Source organism: Diabrotica undecimpunctata, chromosome 2 (genome assembly GCF_040954645.1).
Source record: "Diabrotica undecimpunctata isolate CICGRU chromosome 2, icDiaUnde3, whole genome shotgun sequence".
Taxonomy (NCBI): domain Eukaryota; kingdom Metazoa; phylum Arthropoda; class Insecta; order Coleoptera; family Chrysomelidae; genus Diabrotica; species Diabrotica undecimpunctata.
Window position 1 is genome coordinate 156,787,794 of NC_092804.1, and position 18,200 is coordinate 156,805,993.

Consider the following 18,200-nt stretch of genomic DNA (forward strand, 5'->3'; position numbering starts at 1 on the left):
GATTAATTTTAAATCTCTTCCATTTTTTTTTCACAATAATAATATGTCTAATTTTATATATTTCTACTCCTTCGGTTCGGGGTTTAGACAGTTGTTGCATATTTCAGTATAAATCTTTGCTTTATTTCTTCAGGGGTTGTCCTATAATTCTTCTTCCAGTTTGTAACTTGGTATTTATTTAGTAAGTCGGTTTTCATCAATTTTCTTAATATTTTGTTTAAATTTTATTCTGTGTTCTTTTATTTTCTCATTATTCCGAAGATGAGGAACGCGTGCCGAAGATGAGGAAGGAATTTCGGTATGTCGGGTCTAAATCTCATTAAAAATCGGTAAAAAATGTTTAGAGTTTAGGGTCCTAATAACTTGAAAACATTGTTTTTTAAGGCACTTATACTGACGAGGATGAAGAGATACTTAAGCAAAAAAGCAGCATTATGTAGATTAATAGAACTGACTTACCTAGTTTTTATAAATCAAGTCGATCCTTTGGTCCCTTAGGGAGACAAATCTATCAATGATATACTCGTAAAAAGGATGCTTCTGCATAAGTTTAATCAATAGTTCTTTATGAAGTGCAATAATAGTTAAGCTGGATAGTCTTTCTTGTACAATAGTATTTCTTGTAAAAGTTTTTAACCTTTTTAAGCAGGAAAAACTTCTTTCTACGGACATGATTGTCGATGGAATTGTCAGAATTAAACAAAACAAATTAGAGGCTTTTGCAAAAATGTCTTTAATTGGCTGTAATTTTATAACCAATTTTTGCAAATTCACCTTTTTGTAATTTCCGTCGGCATAAAGAAGGCAGAGCTCACTTTTGAACTTTGATGTTTAGTAAATTTTGTGCCATAAAACTCAAATTTTAAAAAGCGTCGCGTCGCAAGGAAAGGTCAATATGTATGACTAAAGCTTTGTTGTATCTGCTAAGTTTATAAATTTTAATTTATTACAATCCTGAAAACGTACATCTAATTCCGTTAAAATATGATCATATATTTCAAAAAAGAATGCTCTATATTGAGTTGTTATCGCATTCCGGCTAATACAGAATTCATTATATTCTCAAAAACCTCTTTTAATTTTTGTCAGTCTTCAATAATTACACTGATTAATTTTGAATTAGATGACCATCGTTTCTCTGTAATTATTGGCATACGTCTAGCCGATGTACGATCAAAGCGTAGCCAAAAGCATACGATCGTTTTGCTGAACTATGAAAAAACGATGGTATTCCATTAACAGTTGTAAAAAAAAAATTTGATATTTTCTTAAATGTTGCAAAACAAGATTAAGTCGATGGGCTAATGCACAAAAATTGCTTGTGGAGCATGTGATTTAATTTTTTGTTGAAGTCCGTTTAAGTACCCTTACATCATACTGGCTCCATCGTAACACTGCCCTACAAACTTGTCGGTATTCCAAAGGTTCTAAAACTATCGCAGCCATAGTGAACAAATGCTGTTCATTCAGCTGTTCTACCGGCACTTACATTGTAAAATCCCATAAAACTCTCAATTAATAATCTTTGAGAATTTATACATCTTAATAATATTGAAGACTGAGATGCCTACGTTATATCAGTAGTACCATTAAGTAGTATGAGTAGTTATATCAGTAGTATCATGTACTGTTTTTAATTTTAGTTGTAATATGATCATTTATGTAACTAGAAATGCACTCAATCAATTAATTCATTTTAAATTGTTTTGATTCTCCACTAAAAACATTTTTGATTTTTTCGTAATGATTTTTAGTTTCCAAAGGGCTGTGAACAATTAACAAGTTTAATAACTGCTTAAAATTACCCCTGTTACTTGAGTCACTTTTCTCATCATGTCCCCTAAAAGGGAACTCTTGTTTGCTGAGGTACAAAACTGCGTCAATAACTGTCCGCAAACAAATCCTGTTTAGTCGAACATTTTTATTAAATTTTAATTTATATGATCTAGCGTTTTCTTTTTAGGCATCGGCAATCGTATCTTGATTTTGTTCTAAATTTCTAAACATTTTTTTCACAATTTTCTAAAGATTTTGTGGACAGAGTACGTGACCAAAAACGAGGTGCTGCAAAGAATGAGGACTGAGAGAAAACTCCGTAAATATTGTAAACGACAGAAAAACGAGTTATCTAGGACATATTTACAGAGGAGAAAAACATAACTTTCTAGAAGGAATGGAATGGAATTATAATGGAAGAGGAAGTAGAAGGAAAAAGAGGTCCAGGAAGAAGAAAATGATCCTGGCTGGAGAATGTAAGAGACTGGACAGGCATGGACAAACATTCGATAGTAAGAACAGCTCAAGATAGAGAGCAATTTGTTGTAGTTATAGCCACCCTTCCGTAATGAAGAAGGAACCTTAAGAAGAAGTCAAACAGCATTTTATTTAAATAAGTTTATTCAACAAAAAACATAATATAATTTAAGAATAGTTATTTCTATAATTAGGCATGTTTGGCTACAAGTGAGTGAAATAATTTTTTACTCGGTATTGAAATTTTTCTCACGAATTGTCAGCAACAACCGGCAACGAGTGGTAAATAAAAGTTCAGTGATTAAAAAGACTATGAGAATAAGATAAGTAAATATTATATTCCACAAGGAAACTAAGTTACTGTTAGTTGCTATCATCAAGTCCTCGTAGACACTTCGTCCCAGGACCAGCAACTTCATGTGAAGTCGTACGTTGCCATGTTATCATATCCACTGATAACTTTAACATCCTAATATATAAAACTAAATAATGTAAACTAAATTGTAACATATAACTTTTAACGGATTTTTACCCAGATATTTAGTAGCTCAAAACATGTACACCTAGACACTGATGTTGGAATATGGATGTCGAAAACGTTTTGTCTTCATGACATAGCCCGTTTGGGTTTTTTTTAATTTATATACCTTTTATAAAGGATTTTAACAAACATTTTTTTAATATTATATAATTTTATAAAATGTATTCCTTTCGCCATCCGATTTATCAAATCGCTCTATGATTGCATCAACATCTAGAGAAATTTCAGGATGCACATTGATTCGTGCTAAACCAGTTAACCTTTCCTCCGAAGTTCTATTTCTAAGCCAAGTCTTTAGACGCTTAAGCGTAGAAAAACTACGCTCTGCTGTTGCTGCAATGATTGGCACTGTAATTAATATTTGCAGAAATATTCTGATATTTCAATACATATGAATATCTCAGTTTTCTAATACTTCTAAAATAGAATCAGGAAGTTTTCCATTATTTTGCACGACTCTTTTCCACTTTTGAATCCACAGTAAAAACTCTTGTTTTATTGTGGAATATGCAATAGATAGCCCAATAATATCCTGGGAGGTGTCAACAATTTTTTTAATGCAACTTTATCTTATAGTGTGTTATCAGTTTTTGATAAAACAACTCGAAGATTAAATAGATTCATAACTTTCGGTAAAAGTCCTTCTAAATCAGTTAAGATATAGTCTAAAAGGGGTAAATAAATAGATCTTCGGAAATATTCTTCGCAAGAGTTAGCAGGTTGGTTTTGACGACAGGTTTGTTTGTTTAGCTATTTCCTTTACTTTATAGTAAAGTTTACCAAAAACAGATTCAACATTTTTTGATCTTTTATTCAGCAGCCTTCTTCAAATCTAATTTTGGTGATTAAAGAAGACGACTAAGTGATACAGTTGTACCTAAAACATCACTAAGACAAACTACTGAAATGTGAAGTTCTGGGTTCCTAATAGTTTGCATTAATGAAAATACATCAGCTGACATTTTACTGTCCTTCCACGTAGAAATTGTTTCAAGAGCGTTGTATATTTTGATGATTGGTTCGCCTTGGAACTGAAGATGACCTTCATGCCCTTCAACCTAACGAGTTTCACAAATACCTTGGACAGCAGCCCCCAATTACTTTATTTGTATTCACTAACGTATCAGACAGAGTAATGCAACAATAATATTCACTTTGATATTATTTATTATAGATAAATTATAAAATGTAGCATACAGTCTCAACAATATTATAATACATATTCAGATTACAAACAACCAATTCGTAGACAAAACTGAAAATAAGAAATACCTTATACAAAACAAAAATGTGCTGATTTCGTGCGAAAAGTCATATCATGTACATTGAACGAGCAATAATATGTGGGCGGTAATTTTATCTTATCGATAATCGAACTGGCACTCAAATGACGAATTGACAAAATTTGAAAATCGCGTAACTTTGAAGTCGGGGTAGCGTTAGTAGAGGTATTACTGTATTCAGAATTGTTGATTTTTTTAAAGAGCAATGTAAAAAGGCTTCCGCATAATTCTACACTTACTCCTAGAATAAATGAGTTTGAATCATTTCAACTCCTATTCCAACTTCCTGGTTATAGGGTTGATTGGTTTTAAATTATTTTTTTATCATTATTTGATTTATATTTAATTTTGTTTGGGGGGGGGGTCATGACCCACACCCCTAATGTATCTGCCACTGCAAGCATACTGGACAAGCTTGCAGTTGTGTCTGTAGCCTGTATTTGATGGTTTAAAATATATAAAAGCCAGGGAGGGAGCGTTTGCTAGTGAGCGTGTTGACCAAAATAAACACATCTACAAATTTTTAGTTTTGCCAGTGGCTGTCAATAATGTTTTTTACGGACATGTGTATCAAAAACAGAATAATAAAATTTAACTTTTCTTTTCTACAAAAAAAAGTTGTTAAAATAACTGAAAGAACAGTATAACAAAGTAATGTTTATTTTGACAAAAATGAAGTGTTTAATGAACAAACTGTTGTTTTCAATTTTTGATAATCATAGTGTTTGTAATTTTGAATTTACTTTTAGTTATATAGATGTCCTCAAGAGTGAAAATAGCAAACAGCAAGTTGACATTTCAAGTGATCCGCAAGCTTCTAGTCCTGGAACCAAAAAAGTTTCTGAGTTAGAACGAACTGTTTTTATATTAAAACGAGTTGTAGAGAAGCTTCAGGCAGAAAATAAAAGACTTGTTAGCGGAAAAAGGCCTCTTTCTGATCGATCAGTAAGTATTGAAATATTATGTAAGAATTTTGAATATTAGTTGATCAGCTTATTTCAGAAAGAGAGTAGAGTAGATTTTAGTATTTTTTATCAATTTTCTTCAAAGTTGGAACACGCTTTTCTCGATTATTACTGGATACAGAAAGGTGAAACAAAAATCAACGATTACAGAAAAAAAAACTCTTTTAAGTGATGGGCGTAAAAAGTTTGGTTATAATAGAACGTTAAACAGTATAATCTAATTTTTCAACAGAAGTTTCAAAAAAATAAAAAAAGTAAAACCATTATTTTAAAGGCAAGATAATTTAGAATAACGTGTCCAAATTTCGAGACATTTTGTCGGTAAATAACAAAGAAAACACTATCCCTAGGTTTTGGTGCACCGATAAAACAGCCTTAAGAATCAGCTGTAGAATTCTATATTTATTATCTCTCGGTATATAATTCAAATAGGATATTGTTTCATGTTGAATAGTTTTCACTCTTGCTCTTTCCTGAATACTTATTTGTTGGTCATATGAGCCGTTATTTATATTTTTGACAATTGCTTTCGTCCTACAATTTGTGACGTTGTCTTTCGCTATTTATAAGCAATGGTACTTAATTTTAACTGCATTTAAATTTTTCGGCAAATACTGATTAATAAATATTTCTTATCAAATATGTATTTTAGGCTTCTGCTGATAAACTGAAAAGAGACCACGTTCGCCTAAAAGAACAACATTCAGAATGCAAACAAAGAATCGAAGAACTAACAAAAGAATTAGAAGCAACCAAAAATACTCTGCACAGCCTTACTACATCTAGAAAAGAAGACGACAAATCAATTGTATTAGCGAGGGAACTATCCAACATTAAAGATCAATTGGAAATTAAATCATCACTATTGGATAAGGTTAAAATATTGTTGCATAGAGCCGCTGCGAAAGAAAAGGCACTCATACAAGAGGTAAGTTATACAAACATTTATAAAAGCGTTATTGTATTTATAATTTTTTAACAATGATGTTAATACGCGGGCGGGCAGTCCAGTAAGTGCTTGCTCTACAAAAGAAAAACGAAAATTTTGTGGCAATTTACAACAATTTTCAACTTCTTTAACCCATCTAACAAATACATTTTCTCGAATCCTGCAAAGTAGTCCTCCGTGGCGGCAATGACCTCCTCATTCGACTCAAATTTCTGCCCGGAAATGACTTTTTCAAGTTTGTAGACAAAAAGAAGTTGCACCTGGAGAATACCACGGCTGGGGTAGCAGTCGTATTATTCTAATTTGGACGTTGCGACGGTGGAGGTGAGAGACGGTGCGTTGACGATTTAGAAGAGCAACTGTTTCGAGATCTCTAGTGGATACCAGTGGATACATATTTCGTCGATGGCCACGAAGCTACGCAGAAACTCATTCGGATTGCACTTAAACAACGTCAAACACCGATCTGAAGTGGTGTCACGGTTATGCTTGTTGTTTGGAGTGAGCAAACGCGACTTGGATCTAGGGATCCCACCTTAAATTTTTACCTTTACCATGCGATCTGCGCGATGCTCCATTACGCATATTATGATTTTAAAATTTTGAGATAATAAATTGACAATTTATTTGAAAACTAGATTTAAGCTAGATATTTAATTAACCAATTATAATCTTTCATTTATGTAGTCTTATCGAAATTATGATTAAAATGATGACTAACAAATCTCATAAATAAAAAACTTACAACTAATTCTTAATTTAAAAGAAAATTTTATCCTTCATATCATTCATAATATATTATCTTAATTTCCAAAATTCTTTCTTTCCTCTTTCAAAAAGCCTATTTCTTGTTTTATTTGACAAACATTGAGTACTTCTACTGGTTTTTTGTATGTTTCTTTACATTTTATTCCCACTACTAAATAGCAAAATCTTTTACAATGAAACTTTTTTAAACTTCTTTTTTAATTTAAATATTATGTTTATATGGGATTAAGCCACAATTTATTGGTTGTAATGAAAATCACATTTTTTAATTAACCAAAGTTTGACGTTTTGAAATCGTTCTCAAAATATTTATAGAAATTTTGAACAACCTAAGAAAACGGCCAAGGATGGACCAAGGTTATTTTTATTGGTTATAATTGTGATGAGCATTGATCTCCTTTTTTAATCGGTAAAAGATACAGGATAGGTTAGGAGAAACAAAAATGTCAAAGTCTTAAAATCATCTGCGCAATGGTGCATAGCGCATCTCGCATGGTAAAGGTGAAAATTTAAGGTGGGATCCCTAGATCCTTGTGCAAACGCGTCACCCATCGCGACACCTTTTTCACACATTTTTTTTAGATTGTCACTGTCTCAGCTATCTCGCGCACCTTCGATAGGATATCTGCCAATACGAGGTCGTGATTTTTTTTCACGTTTTCCTTCGTTTTAGGAGAATATTGTTCGAAGGTCAATATCTTTGAGAAATTGTAGTAATTTCGTTACGGCGTTGTTGTTGTCAGGCCATTAGGCACAATTGCAAATCTGACAGGTTGAACGTCAGTAGTTTCTTGAAAAAGAGTGTATTATGGGGATAATAGCATATAATTTTTTAATGGAGGTAGTAATGAACGAGTTGTGTTAATTATGATAGGATTGTTAGGTTCATGTGATTTGGTTTTTTTGATGGTTTGTTTATAATTTGTGTTGGGTTTAGATCATCGGAGAGGGTTGTGTTTGGGTCTGGAAAGTTAAAGGATTTTAGGAGATATAGTGGGTGGAGTACCGAAAAAGCTGTAACTAGATTGAGGTCTTTATAATCAGGTTTTGGAAATGGTATAGTAGTTAAGATGGTAGAAGGATCTAGCCATCGATAAAAGTTTGAACATTGTTAGCTGAGCAGTCAACAAGAGAGAAGGTTAGAAGAGGATTATTGGATGTTTCTTTTAATGGTGAGGATGGAAAGTTAGTTAAGTGAGTTTAAGATTTAGTGGTGTGATCTGGTTGTTTACAATGAAAGCATTCCAATTTATCAATCGATATGAAAATTCAATGAGGAGTATTTTCATGTACGATGAGTAAGGAGGTTTGTAATGAAAATACATTATGTTCTGGTATTTTTTAAATTACAGAAATCAAAGAAAACTTTTTCAACTAATAAATAAAGAATAAAGGGGCTTACATGGGATATTAAAATTCATTTAGATGGTTAAATAAGTCTCTGAATGGGAATAACCTGATTATGCTGTGAATGGTTTTTAAAAGGTTTAATTGTTTTTTTTTTGGAAGATAAGTATATACAATTATATTCTATCTAATATAAATCAGTTAGGAATAGTTGGCATTATAATGGCATAATCAGGACACGGTGTAGAATGTGGGCAGCTTTTGTGAGAGCGGTGCAGCATAGAATCGATGGGTATGCTTGTAGCGGATGATCTCGTGTGGTTAAGATTAATATGTGTAATAGGGTTGGCTGGTGGTAGTAGAGTATATCGTGTGAAGTATTTGGTTTGATATGTTGCGATTCTGCTTACCAAAATCGCAAAAGTTTTGGGTTTGGAAAGATATTTAATATACATCGAATATACCATTATTCATTCAAAAAAGCTTACTTTTTCCTGGACTATTATTATTTCTAATAACAAACAATAATTAAACACTCGTTAATTATCAGCTCAACAAAAACATACATTATCGATAGTCAATTAAAACACGATTGCTCTGTTAGATAGCGTGAACGCAAATTATTTCAAACATGTTTTCCAAATTTGGATTTGGATGTGGTAAAATTGCCTGACAACTAAAATGTGCAGATTTTAATTCAGAAAACAAAAAAAAATTGGAAACATAAAATAAGCTTCACTTTTCTAAAACGGAATGTTTTTTTTTACTAAAAAATTAAAATTATGGCAAAAATTGTAGAATTACTTTGCATTTCTTTTGATTTTATGCGATTTTATTTGTCTCCTGCACAGATGCTATCTAATCCTGTGTTTTATAGCCTCTTCTCTTTCACTTATCAAACGGCCTTTACTATTGTTAATCATTTCGATCTTTGGGTGGAAACCCTTCTTAACTATTCTAACTCTGTTATAAAAAAGAGTCTTATATTTCCACCCATAGTCTTCCAACTCTTCTAAAAGTATTTTTTTAAAGCGAAGCTTTGATACGGGCCATGTATTAATTTTTTTTGTAGTAAAATTCAGAGCAGATCGTCACGCCACGGCAGAGCAGATTCGCACGACACGAAATAGTTGGAAGAGTCGATTTACTTTTATAGGAGAGTCCGTTATACAACATGTGAATATTTTATTTAATTATAAAACAAAACTATATCTTTCTATTATTATTTTATTTATATCATATTAGTGCGGAATATTTCATTATTTTTATTAGAATACTGGATTTATAATAGTATTTGATATCCACCAAAATAATCAATTTTGCTAATGAATATTGTGCTATCTTTATTATGACATTTGCATTGAATTATGGGGTCTGTGCAGGGTTGCCAATTTTTTTTGTTAGTTTTAAACTGTTTAATAAGATATACGATACTGGTCAAATTCCATCGGACTGATTGAAATCTACATTTGTGCCTCTTCCCAAGAAATCGAATTTTAAGACGTGTAGTGAATATCGCCTTATAAGTTTAATGAGTCACACCCTTAAAGTATTCTTGCGTATTATCCATTCCAGAATACGAGCAAAATTAGAACACAGCATAAGTAAAACACCGTTCGGTTTTAGATGCGGTTTTGAAACTCGAGAGTCGCTCTTTGCAATAAAAGTCTTGATTCAAAAATGTCTGGATCAACAGAAAGATGTTTACGCCTGTTTTATCGACTATGATAAAGCATTCGATACTATCAAACATGACGAACTCATAGAACTATTACATCTTGCAGGACTTGCCACTAAGGACATCCAGATTATAAAAAAATCTATATTGGAATCAAACAGCCCACATGAAGAATGGACATATGGTGAGTAACCATTTCGAGAGGGGTTAGACAGGGCTGTATTCTTTCACCACTGCTTTTCAACCTGTACACGGAACAAATATTTCTAGAGGCACTGGAAGAGTACAACGAGGGCATCAAGATTAATGGCGTACCAATAAGTAATTTTCAATATGCAGATGATACTGTTATACTGGCCGATAACATCGAAGATTTACAGATGATGCTAAATGGAGTAAATACAACTGGAAACCAATTTGGACTGAAGATCAATAGAAAGAAAACTAAATTTATGGTGATCAGTAAAAAAAACATTCAACATATCGACCTGAATATTGTGAATATTGAAGCCGAACGTATTGAAAGAGTACACCGATTTAAATATCTGGGATATACAGTAAATTATAAGTGGGACCCAGATGTAGAGATTAAGATCCGAGTTGAAATAGCAAGATCCAAATTAATCAAAATGAGAAAGCTCTTAAGCAACCGCCACTTAAGCGTTAACCTCCGATGGCGCGCCACGAAATGCTACGTACTCTCTACGCTACTTTACGGTGTTGAAGGGTGGACGTTAACAGCAGCAACTATAAAGAAGTTAGCGGCTCTAGAAATGTGGCTGTATCGACGCATACTGAGAATACCTTGGACAGACAGAGTGACCAACACAGAGGTATTAAGACGAATGGGTAAAGAGGTGGAATTGTTAACAACTGTTAAAAGGAGGAAAGCGTCATACCTGGGCCATGTGTTCCGTAATGATAAGTACAGTCTGCTACAGCTTATCGTGGAAGGCAAGATTGAAGGTAGAAGAGGTTTGGGCAGAAAGAAGAATTCCTGGCTGAGAAACTTGAGAGAATGGTTTCAAATAACAGAAGCTGCGAACATAATACATGCGGCACAAAACAGAGAAACCTATCGTTTGATGGTCGCCAACCTTCGGTAGAGGACGGCACATAAAGAAGAATAAGTTTTAAACATTTTAAATTATGTAATGTACAACTTTTTGACAACGTGAAACAATAATTTAAAATAAGTTTAGTTTAGTACCCTTTTTTTCTGACAAAATGGCAGTATTTTCTATTATTGATGTAACAAATATCACACAAACCATGCGGAATTAATCTAATATTTGCAAAATGTTGGATTCATTAAAGAACAATTTAAATGTAAAATAATTCGACATTGTTGACGTTTATGTGGAGTCAGACAAAAAAGGGTACAAATTAAACCATGGTTTTGGTGCAGTAAATGTAAGAAGATGTATCCCATATGCATTGGTACATTTTTTGAAGGACTGCTAGTAAAATTTCAATTTTAAAAATACAGGAAATATTCCACTTTTTTTCCATTTTTTTTTGTTTCCTTGAACACAGCTAGAGATTCTCTTGTTTTTTTGAATATGTAATCATTTGTCTCAATATAGTCATATATAGCCAGTACATATGTTTGAGTTTCAAATTCCATGTTTTCCTACACATCTTTCAACATGTCAGAAGGAAATGTGCTTTGTTTAATATTTTTACCAAATGGGCCTTTTCTGTAATCTTTCGCCTTATTCACCTCTTTAACAGTTTCTCCATACAGAGGGGACATCCAAATGTTATCTAGGTTCCGTCTCCTTATGAAACTGACTACTACTGTTTTACTAGGATTAACAGAAAGCGTTTGCTTGTCGCACCACCTAGTAAGGATATTTAATATTCTTTGGAGTATGCTGTATAGAACATTACCATATTTTCCTCTTGTCATAATTAGCCTATTATATATTAGAATCAGCGTATTTTCCAGCATTTCTTTGATTCAGCTTCATTTGGTAGCAGATATACCTATGGTGATGCTGCATCATAACGAGAATTTGGTAATGCATTATTAAATGCGCCTTCTCTATCTAGAAAGGCGGTTATGTAATCCCTCCATTATTCTGGCGATTTTCTGAACTAGTTTGTCCAGTTGATATTCCTGCTTGATTTGCATGCAGTTTGCCATTGAGAGTATGATCTCTCAATGGCCAATCCTTAATATGTATATCAAAATTTTTTCTATTGTCTTCAACAGAAATGACGTAAGACTGATCGGCCTGTAGAACTTAGGTAGAACGCTGTCTTGTCATCCTTTTTTGTGTTCACTAGCTTTACCTTAGTTGTCCAATTCTTTGGTATATAATCTAGTGCTATGGTAGCCCTAAAGATTTTTAATATTGTTCTGAAGCTAAAAAATAGAGAATTTGATAGATCTCAAATATGTAAACACGCATGGGATAATGAACATAGGGTTCAATGGAATGATTCAAATATAGTCCTAAAAGAAACGGTAAAAAGAGAAAAATCAAAGAAGCGGCTCTAATTATGCTAAATGAGACCAATTGTGTCGCGAATTCCTCGGCAGAATGTAGTAGGATCTGGTTACCCATATTGAAAGAGGAAGTTATTAAAAGGAAAATACCAGTATTGGTAAGTCAGTAACATATAGAGAATACATCATTTATGTTGTGTATTTTTTTGTTTTTTTTTTAATAACAAACATATAAAATCGGAATTTGGTGTTTATTGAAGGTAAACTAAATGCACGATCAAATACTTACCATGTCGGGATAGTATTATGAGGTTTTTTCCTGGTTTTTTCCTGGTTTTTCCCTCATAATTTACTATGGAATCACTAACAGGAGAATTTTACTGTCATCATGGCATGTATTTGTCTTTTTAAAGACGAATTACATGATATGATCTTTTCTGACGGATATTCTCAAGTTAAAGTTGATTTTATGTAATCGAATGAACTATCTTATAAGTAAAGTCGTCCCAGGAACGCAACTCAACAATATTTGCAATATCATTTTGAAGTCGTCTACTTTAAAATGTATAAGGTATGTCTGAATTGTCAATATGGATGAGTCAGATAAAATTAAATTATTAGAAGAATTTTTCACTAAGTAACAAAAAACAAAATTTGTTTAATTTACTAATGTTTGTATTTTGAGAACGATTTCCGAAGTGGAAATTGAAACGTCAATAAACGTGTTTTAACCTTTAATTGTGGCTTATTCCCATTTAAATAGTAATTAATCTAAAGATTTTTGTTAGGATAGTAAATAGGATGTCCAATTCTTTTTATAGTAGGATAATTTTTTTCCGGTTTAATGTTTATTGCATAGATTTCCCAGTATTTTTTCTAAAGACGTTTAGTCATTCTAGGTTTTCAGCCTGAATCTGCTTTTCAATTGTTGAACCTGGAAAGTGGTTCTGTAGTCAGAGCTGTAGAATTTCCCTTTTAGATTTGGCAATAAAGGTGCCATCAGATCTTTTAAGTAGGCTTGATACCTGTGCTGAAACCTTGAATAGAATCTTGTGGATTTTATGCTAGCAGGTATATCTGAAATACTCTGGCAAAATTTCCTCCAAGATTCCCTTTTTATTTATTATATTCTGTATTACAGCTTCATACAAATAATTTTTTCTGTAATTGATGGATTGATGAAATACCTCAGTATCATGAACCCACAGCCTCCTAAATTATACTCTTTCATTAAACTACACAAACCGAAGCACCATTTGTGTCCATTCATTTATATACTGTACGTTACATTTTCTTCTAATGTCTTCACTTCTCTTTCGATCTCTCATCGTATTTCCTGTAATTTTTCTCAGTACTCTAATCTCTGTAGTTTCCAGTAGCCTTTGCGTTGTGGCTGTGTCGGTCCTTGTTTGTAAGGCATATGTCATTATTGGTCTTACACTGGCTTTATAAATTCTTGACTTCATCTCAGTGTTGACGTGTATGTTTCGCCATATAGTGTTATTAAGACATCCTGCCAGTATATTTTCTTTTTGTACTTGATCTCTCACTACTTTGTCCAGGTCTCCATAGCTAGACAGTGTATATTTTTAATAATTGATGGATTCGACCGTTACTTGATGGAAATTCATTTTATGTAACAATAAAACACTGAAAACTTTGTTTTCAAAACTTCCACAAATTTTTATTTTAAATTCTTATCACTACAGCTGTTTCGGCTGATTGCCTTTCTCAAGTGATCTGTTTTTGGCATCGGTTTACACTTTATAGTCTCTAATGAAATAAGTTGAGGAGGGGAGAACTGTTTGTCTCAAGCTGGTCATTCAGAATTATATCTGTGTTTTTTAATTTGTTGATTTCCATAGATTCTAACAAAGATAGCTTAAGGCCTTTATTTTGAATGTGTATAATTTTAAATTCGTCATCAAAAGAATGATTATGATCTAGAAGGTGAAGTGCGTATGTAGAATCTGTTTTTCTATTATTGAAAGCCCTTTTATGTTCTGCTATTCGTTTATTGAAATTTCTACCTGTTTGACCAATGTAAGTTTTTGGGCAGTCGCCACATTTAAGTTTGTACACACCACTGTGTAAGTGTTTTTTATGTTGGCTCTTATTGTTTTTAATATATTTGCCTAGGTTGTTATTTGTTCTGAAAGCTGGTGTTATTCCTTTCTTTTTTATGTGTTTGGCTATTTTTGTTGATATTTTGCCTGTATATGTAATCGAGCAGAAGGTACTGGGTTTTTTCTCTGGTGGTGGAAATACTAAGTTCAGGGCTTTCTTGTGTAGTTTTTGATTTAACATTTTATTAATTGTTTGTTCGTTGTATCCATTGTTTACTGCTATTTGCTTAATGATATTTAATTCTGTCTCAAAATAGTAGTGTCTTTTTATACAGCTCCGTCATATAAACTTTCAAAAAAACTGTTAGAGATTATTTTAAAACACACTAAATTTTCACCTAAATTTACCATCAAAAATACAATAGAACTAGTTAATAAAATACAACATTTTCAGTTACCTAACAACTCCAGATTAATTTCATTTGACGTAAAAAATCTTTTTCCTAGTATCCCTCCTACAGAATCTTTTATTCTAGTAAAAAACCTTTTAGACCAAAATAGTACAAATCCAATCATTACATCTGAAATTTTACATCTTCTTGAAGTTTGCATAAACCAGGACTACTTTGAATTTAATAATGAATTATATACAAATAACAGTACAGGACTTATAATGGGCAATCCTCTAAGCCCATTGCTATCAGATATTTTTATGGATCATCTAGAGACAAAGATTTCAAAACATCCCATATTCAAACAGTTTTTATATTGGTAGAGATACGTAGACGACGTACTGGTATGTTTCACAGAAACTAACAGGCAACTCGACCAATTTTTATCGTATAATAAATCTCTTCATAGTCATATTGAATTTACAATAGAAACAGAACAAAATCAATCCATAAATTTTTTAGATTTAAAAATTACCAGACTTAAAAACAAACATGACTTCTCCATATTTCATAAACCTATCCATACTGACACGACTATTCACAATTCATCATCCCATCCCACACAACATAAACTGGCAGCCTATCATAGTATGTTACATAGATTAACAGCAATTCCTATGTCAAAATACAATTTTGAGACAGAATTAAATATCATTAAGCAAAGAGCAGTAAACAATGGATACAACGAACAAACAATTAATAAAATTTTAAATCAAAAACTACACAAGAAAGCCCTGAACTTAGTATTTCCACCACCAGAGAAAAAACCCAGTACCTTCTGCTCGATTACATATACAGGCAAAATATCAACAAAAATAGCCAAACACATAAAAAAGAAAGGAATAACACCAGCTTTCAGAACAAATAACAACCTAGGCAAATATATTAAAAACAACAAGAGCAACATAAAAAACACTTACACAGTGGTGTGTACAAACTTAAATGTGGCGACTGCCCAAAAACTTACATTGGTCAAACAGGTAGAAATTTTAATAAACGAATAGCAGAACATAAAACTTTCAATAATAGAAAAACAGATTCTACATACGTACTTCACCTTCTAGATCATAATCATTCTTTTAATGACGAATTTAAAATTCTACACATTCAAAATAAAGGCCTTAAGCTATCTTTGTTAGAATCTATGGAAATCAACAAATTAAAAAACACAGATATAATTCTGAATGACCAGCTTGAGACAAACAGTTCTCCCCTCTTCAACCTATTTCATTAGAGACTATAAAGTGTAAACCCATGCCAAAAACAGATCACTTGAGAAAGGCAATTAGCCGAAACAGCTGTAGTGATAAGAATTTAAAATAAATTTTGTGGAAGTTTTGAAAACAAAGTTTTCAGTGTTTTATTGTTACAATTTTTTCTGTATATTTCTGTCCCCCAATTCTGTGACTTTATTCGATAGCCTCCTTGCTTCTATTCTTAGTTTCAGTCTTTTACCCTTAGCAACTGATCAGCAGGGCTGCTCATTATAGTTAATAATCTCAGGTAATTTTTGATAAATTTGACTGCTAATTTTTGTTTCTGTTGACGTTTAAAACCTCAAAACACAAGCTCAGATAAATGTAAGTACTTATGAAACATGGCTTTAAGTTTAACAAGAATCCTTCATGTGTAATATAATCTATTCTAAAATAACTCTCGTTTGCGCCACATTTCATTGACTGCATCATTATTTATACAAATACAGTTTATGTAATGTTTGCATGAAATAGACAAACTCGAACTTGTAAAGTAGTAAGGACTTTCACCTGTTTGTTCGCTGCCTACAATAATATTGTGATTACCGTAAAACAGTTCATAATGAGCAATTGTTTGGTTTATTCATAAGTTTGGTATGTTATATGGTCTAATTTTTTTTATAAATTAAAGAAAGGAAATTATATTAATTATGGTAAACTTTAGAGAGAAAAAACATTTGATAAATGCTTTGGAAAACTAAAATTTAAGCACATTCATCCATTGAAATGAGTGTAATTTATGTATTTTTAATTTAAAGTTAAAATTATTAAACAATATCAATTAAGAGATTTGAGCCGCTCTTAAGGCTCTCACTCTCTTTATGGTGAAAATTCACTCATCTTAGATACCTATGGTATCAAAAGGATTGAACTTCGAGGAGAATATTTACGATTTTTCTTAAGATATCTGTACTTGGCGATCTTCTCGTTGTGTTGAACATGCAGAGTTAGCTGTTAGTTAGTTTATTAACTAAAAATAAAAATTTTAATATGATATTCAGTCTATAATGTGTCACTGGTTGGTCCGTGAGTACGGTCCCAGTACCATTGCTCCTTGCTACCGTATTGCTCAATATAAAAGGATTCTATAATTATTTAGTGGGAGGTTTAGTATTTATTATTTTTAATAACTGATATTATCGTTTTTTTTCTTGAGAATTGTTTATTTATTAGCATTAGTACTTTTGTGTCTGTAATTTTGTCGTTCAATGAAATTCGCAGTATATGCTGGTAGGTCCACAGTTCAAAGGCTTCCAGTTTCTTACACATGGCATCTGTGAATGCTCATACTTTCACTCCATATGTTAGTATAACGGAGAGATACTATCGGATATCGGAGAATACTGAATAGTTTCCTGAAATATAATATATATATATATATATATATATATATATATATATATATATATATATATATATATATAAGCGAGATTCCTACAGCCTTTGCCGCTTCTCGCATTTCGACACCCATCGCTTTCTGTCCATCCATTCGTCTTCTTTGATGGCTCTATCTCTCATTATCTGCCGTACATTTTCTTCCCAGGCAACTGAAGGCCTTTCCTTTCTTCTTCTTTGTTGTGGTATGTAATTTAAACCTTTCTTTGGCCATCTATCTTCATTCATTCGATTCACGTGACCATACCACACTAGTTGTCTCGTTTCAATTCTGTCTACACTGGAATATACAGTATTTGTACTCCTTCTAATATCTTCAATCGTGATATGATCTTTTTTGGATACACCACATGCCCTCCTTAGAAAATCCATTTCTACTACTTCTATTATTTTTTAATCTTTTTTCGTGATCTGCCAAACTTCTGCCCTATAAGTCATAATAGGCTCTACCAAGGTTCGATAGATTGTCAATTACGTTTCTTGTCTAATATCTTTAGACCATAATAGAGAGTTTAGAATGTTTACCGCTTTTTTCCCCTGCTGCATTCTGTTTTCGATACCTCTTTTGGTAGTGCCTTCTTTAGATATTATAGATCCGAGATATTTATATTCATTACATGTTTTTGTGTTTCTAATTTCTAACTATGGATCTTCTTCATCATCTCCTATTTCAAGATACTCTATCTTTGACATATTCATATTGAGGCCCCATTTTTCATATTCTTTCTTTAGTTTTCTAAACATGACATGTAGTACATGTCTTCCTCATCATTCGCTACGACTACCTGATCA

The 18,200-nt window shown here is 32.3% G+C and overlaps 1 protein-coding gene across 2 annotated transcripts in view; it reads left to right on the top strand.

Moving 5' to 3' along the window:
* Positions 1-18,200, top strand: part of Cep290 (Centrosomal protein 290kDa) — a 154,335-nt gene that overhangs the window by 126,098 nt on the left and 10,037 nt on the right. For both annotated transcript variants that reach the window (XM_072523835.1, XM_072523836.1), the window contains exons 19-20: positions 4,827-5,022; positions 5,695-5,970. In XM_072523835.1, coding sequence (XP_072379936.1) covers positions 4,827-5,022; positions 5,695-5,970 — 472 coding nt within the window. The remainder of the gene's footprint in view (positions 1-4,826; positions 5,023-5,694; positions 5,971-18,200) is intronic.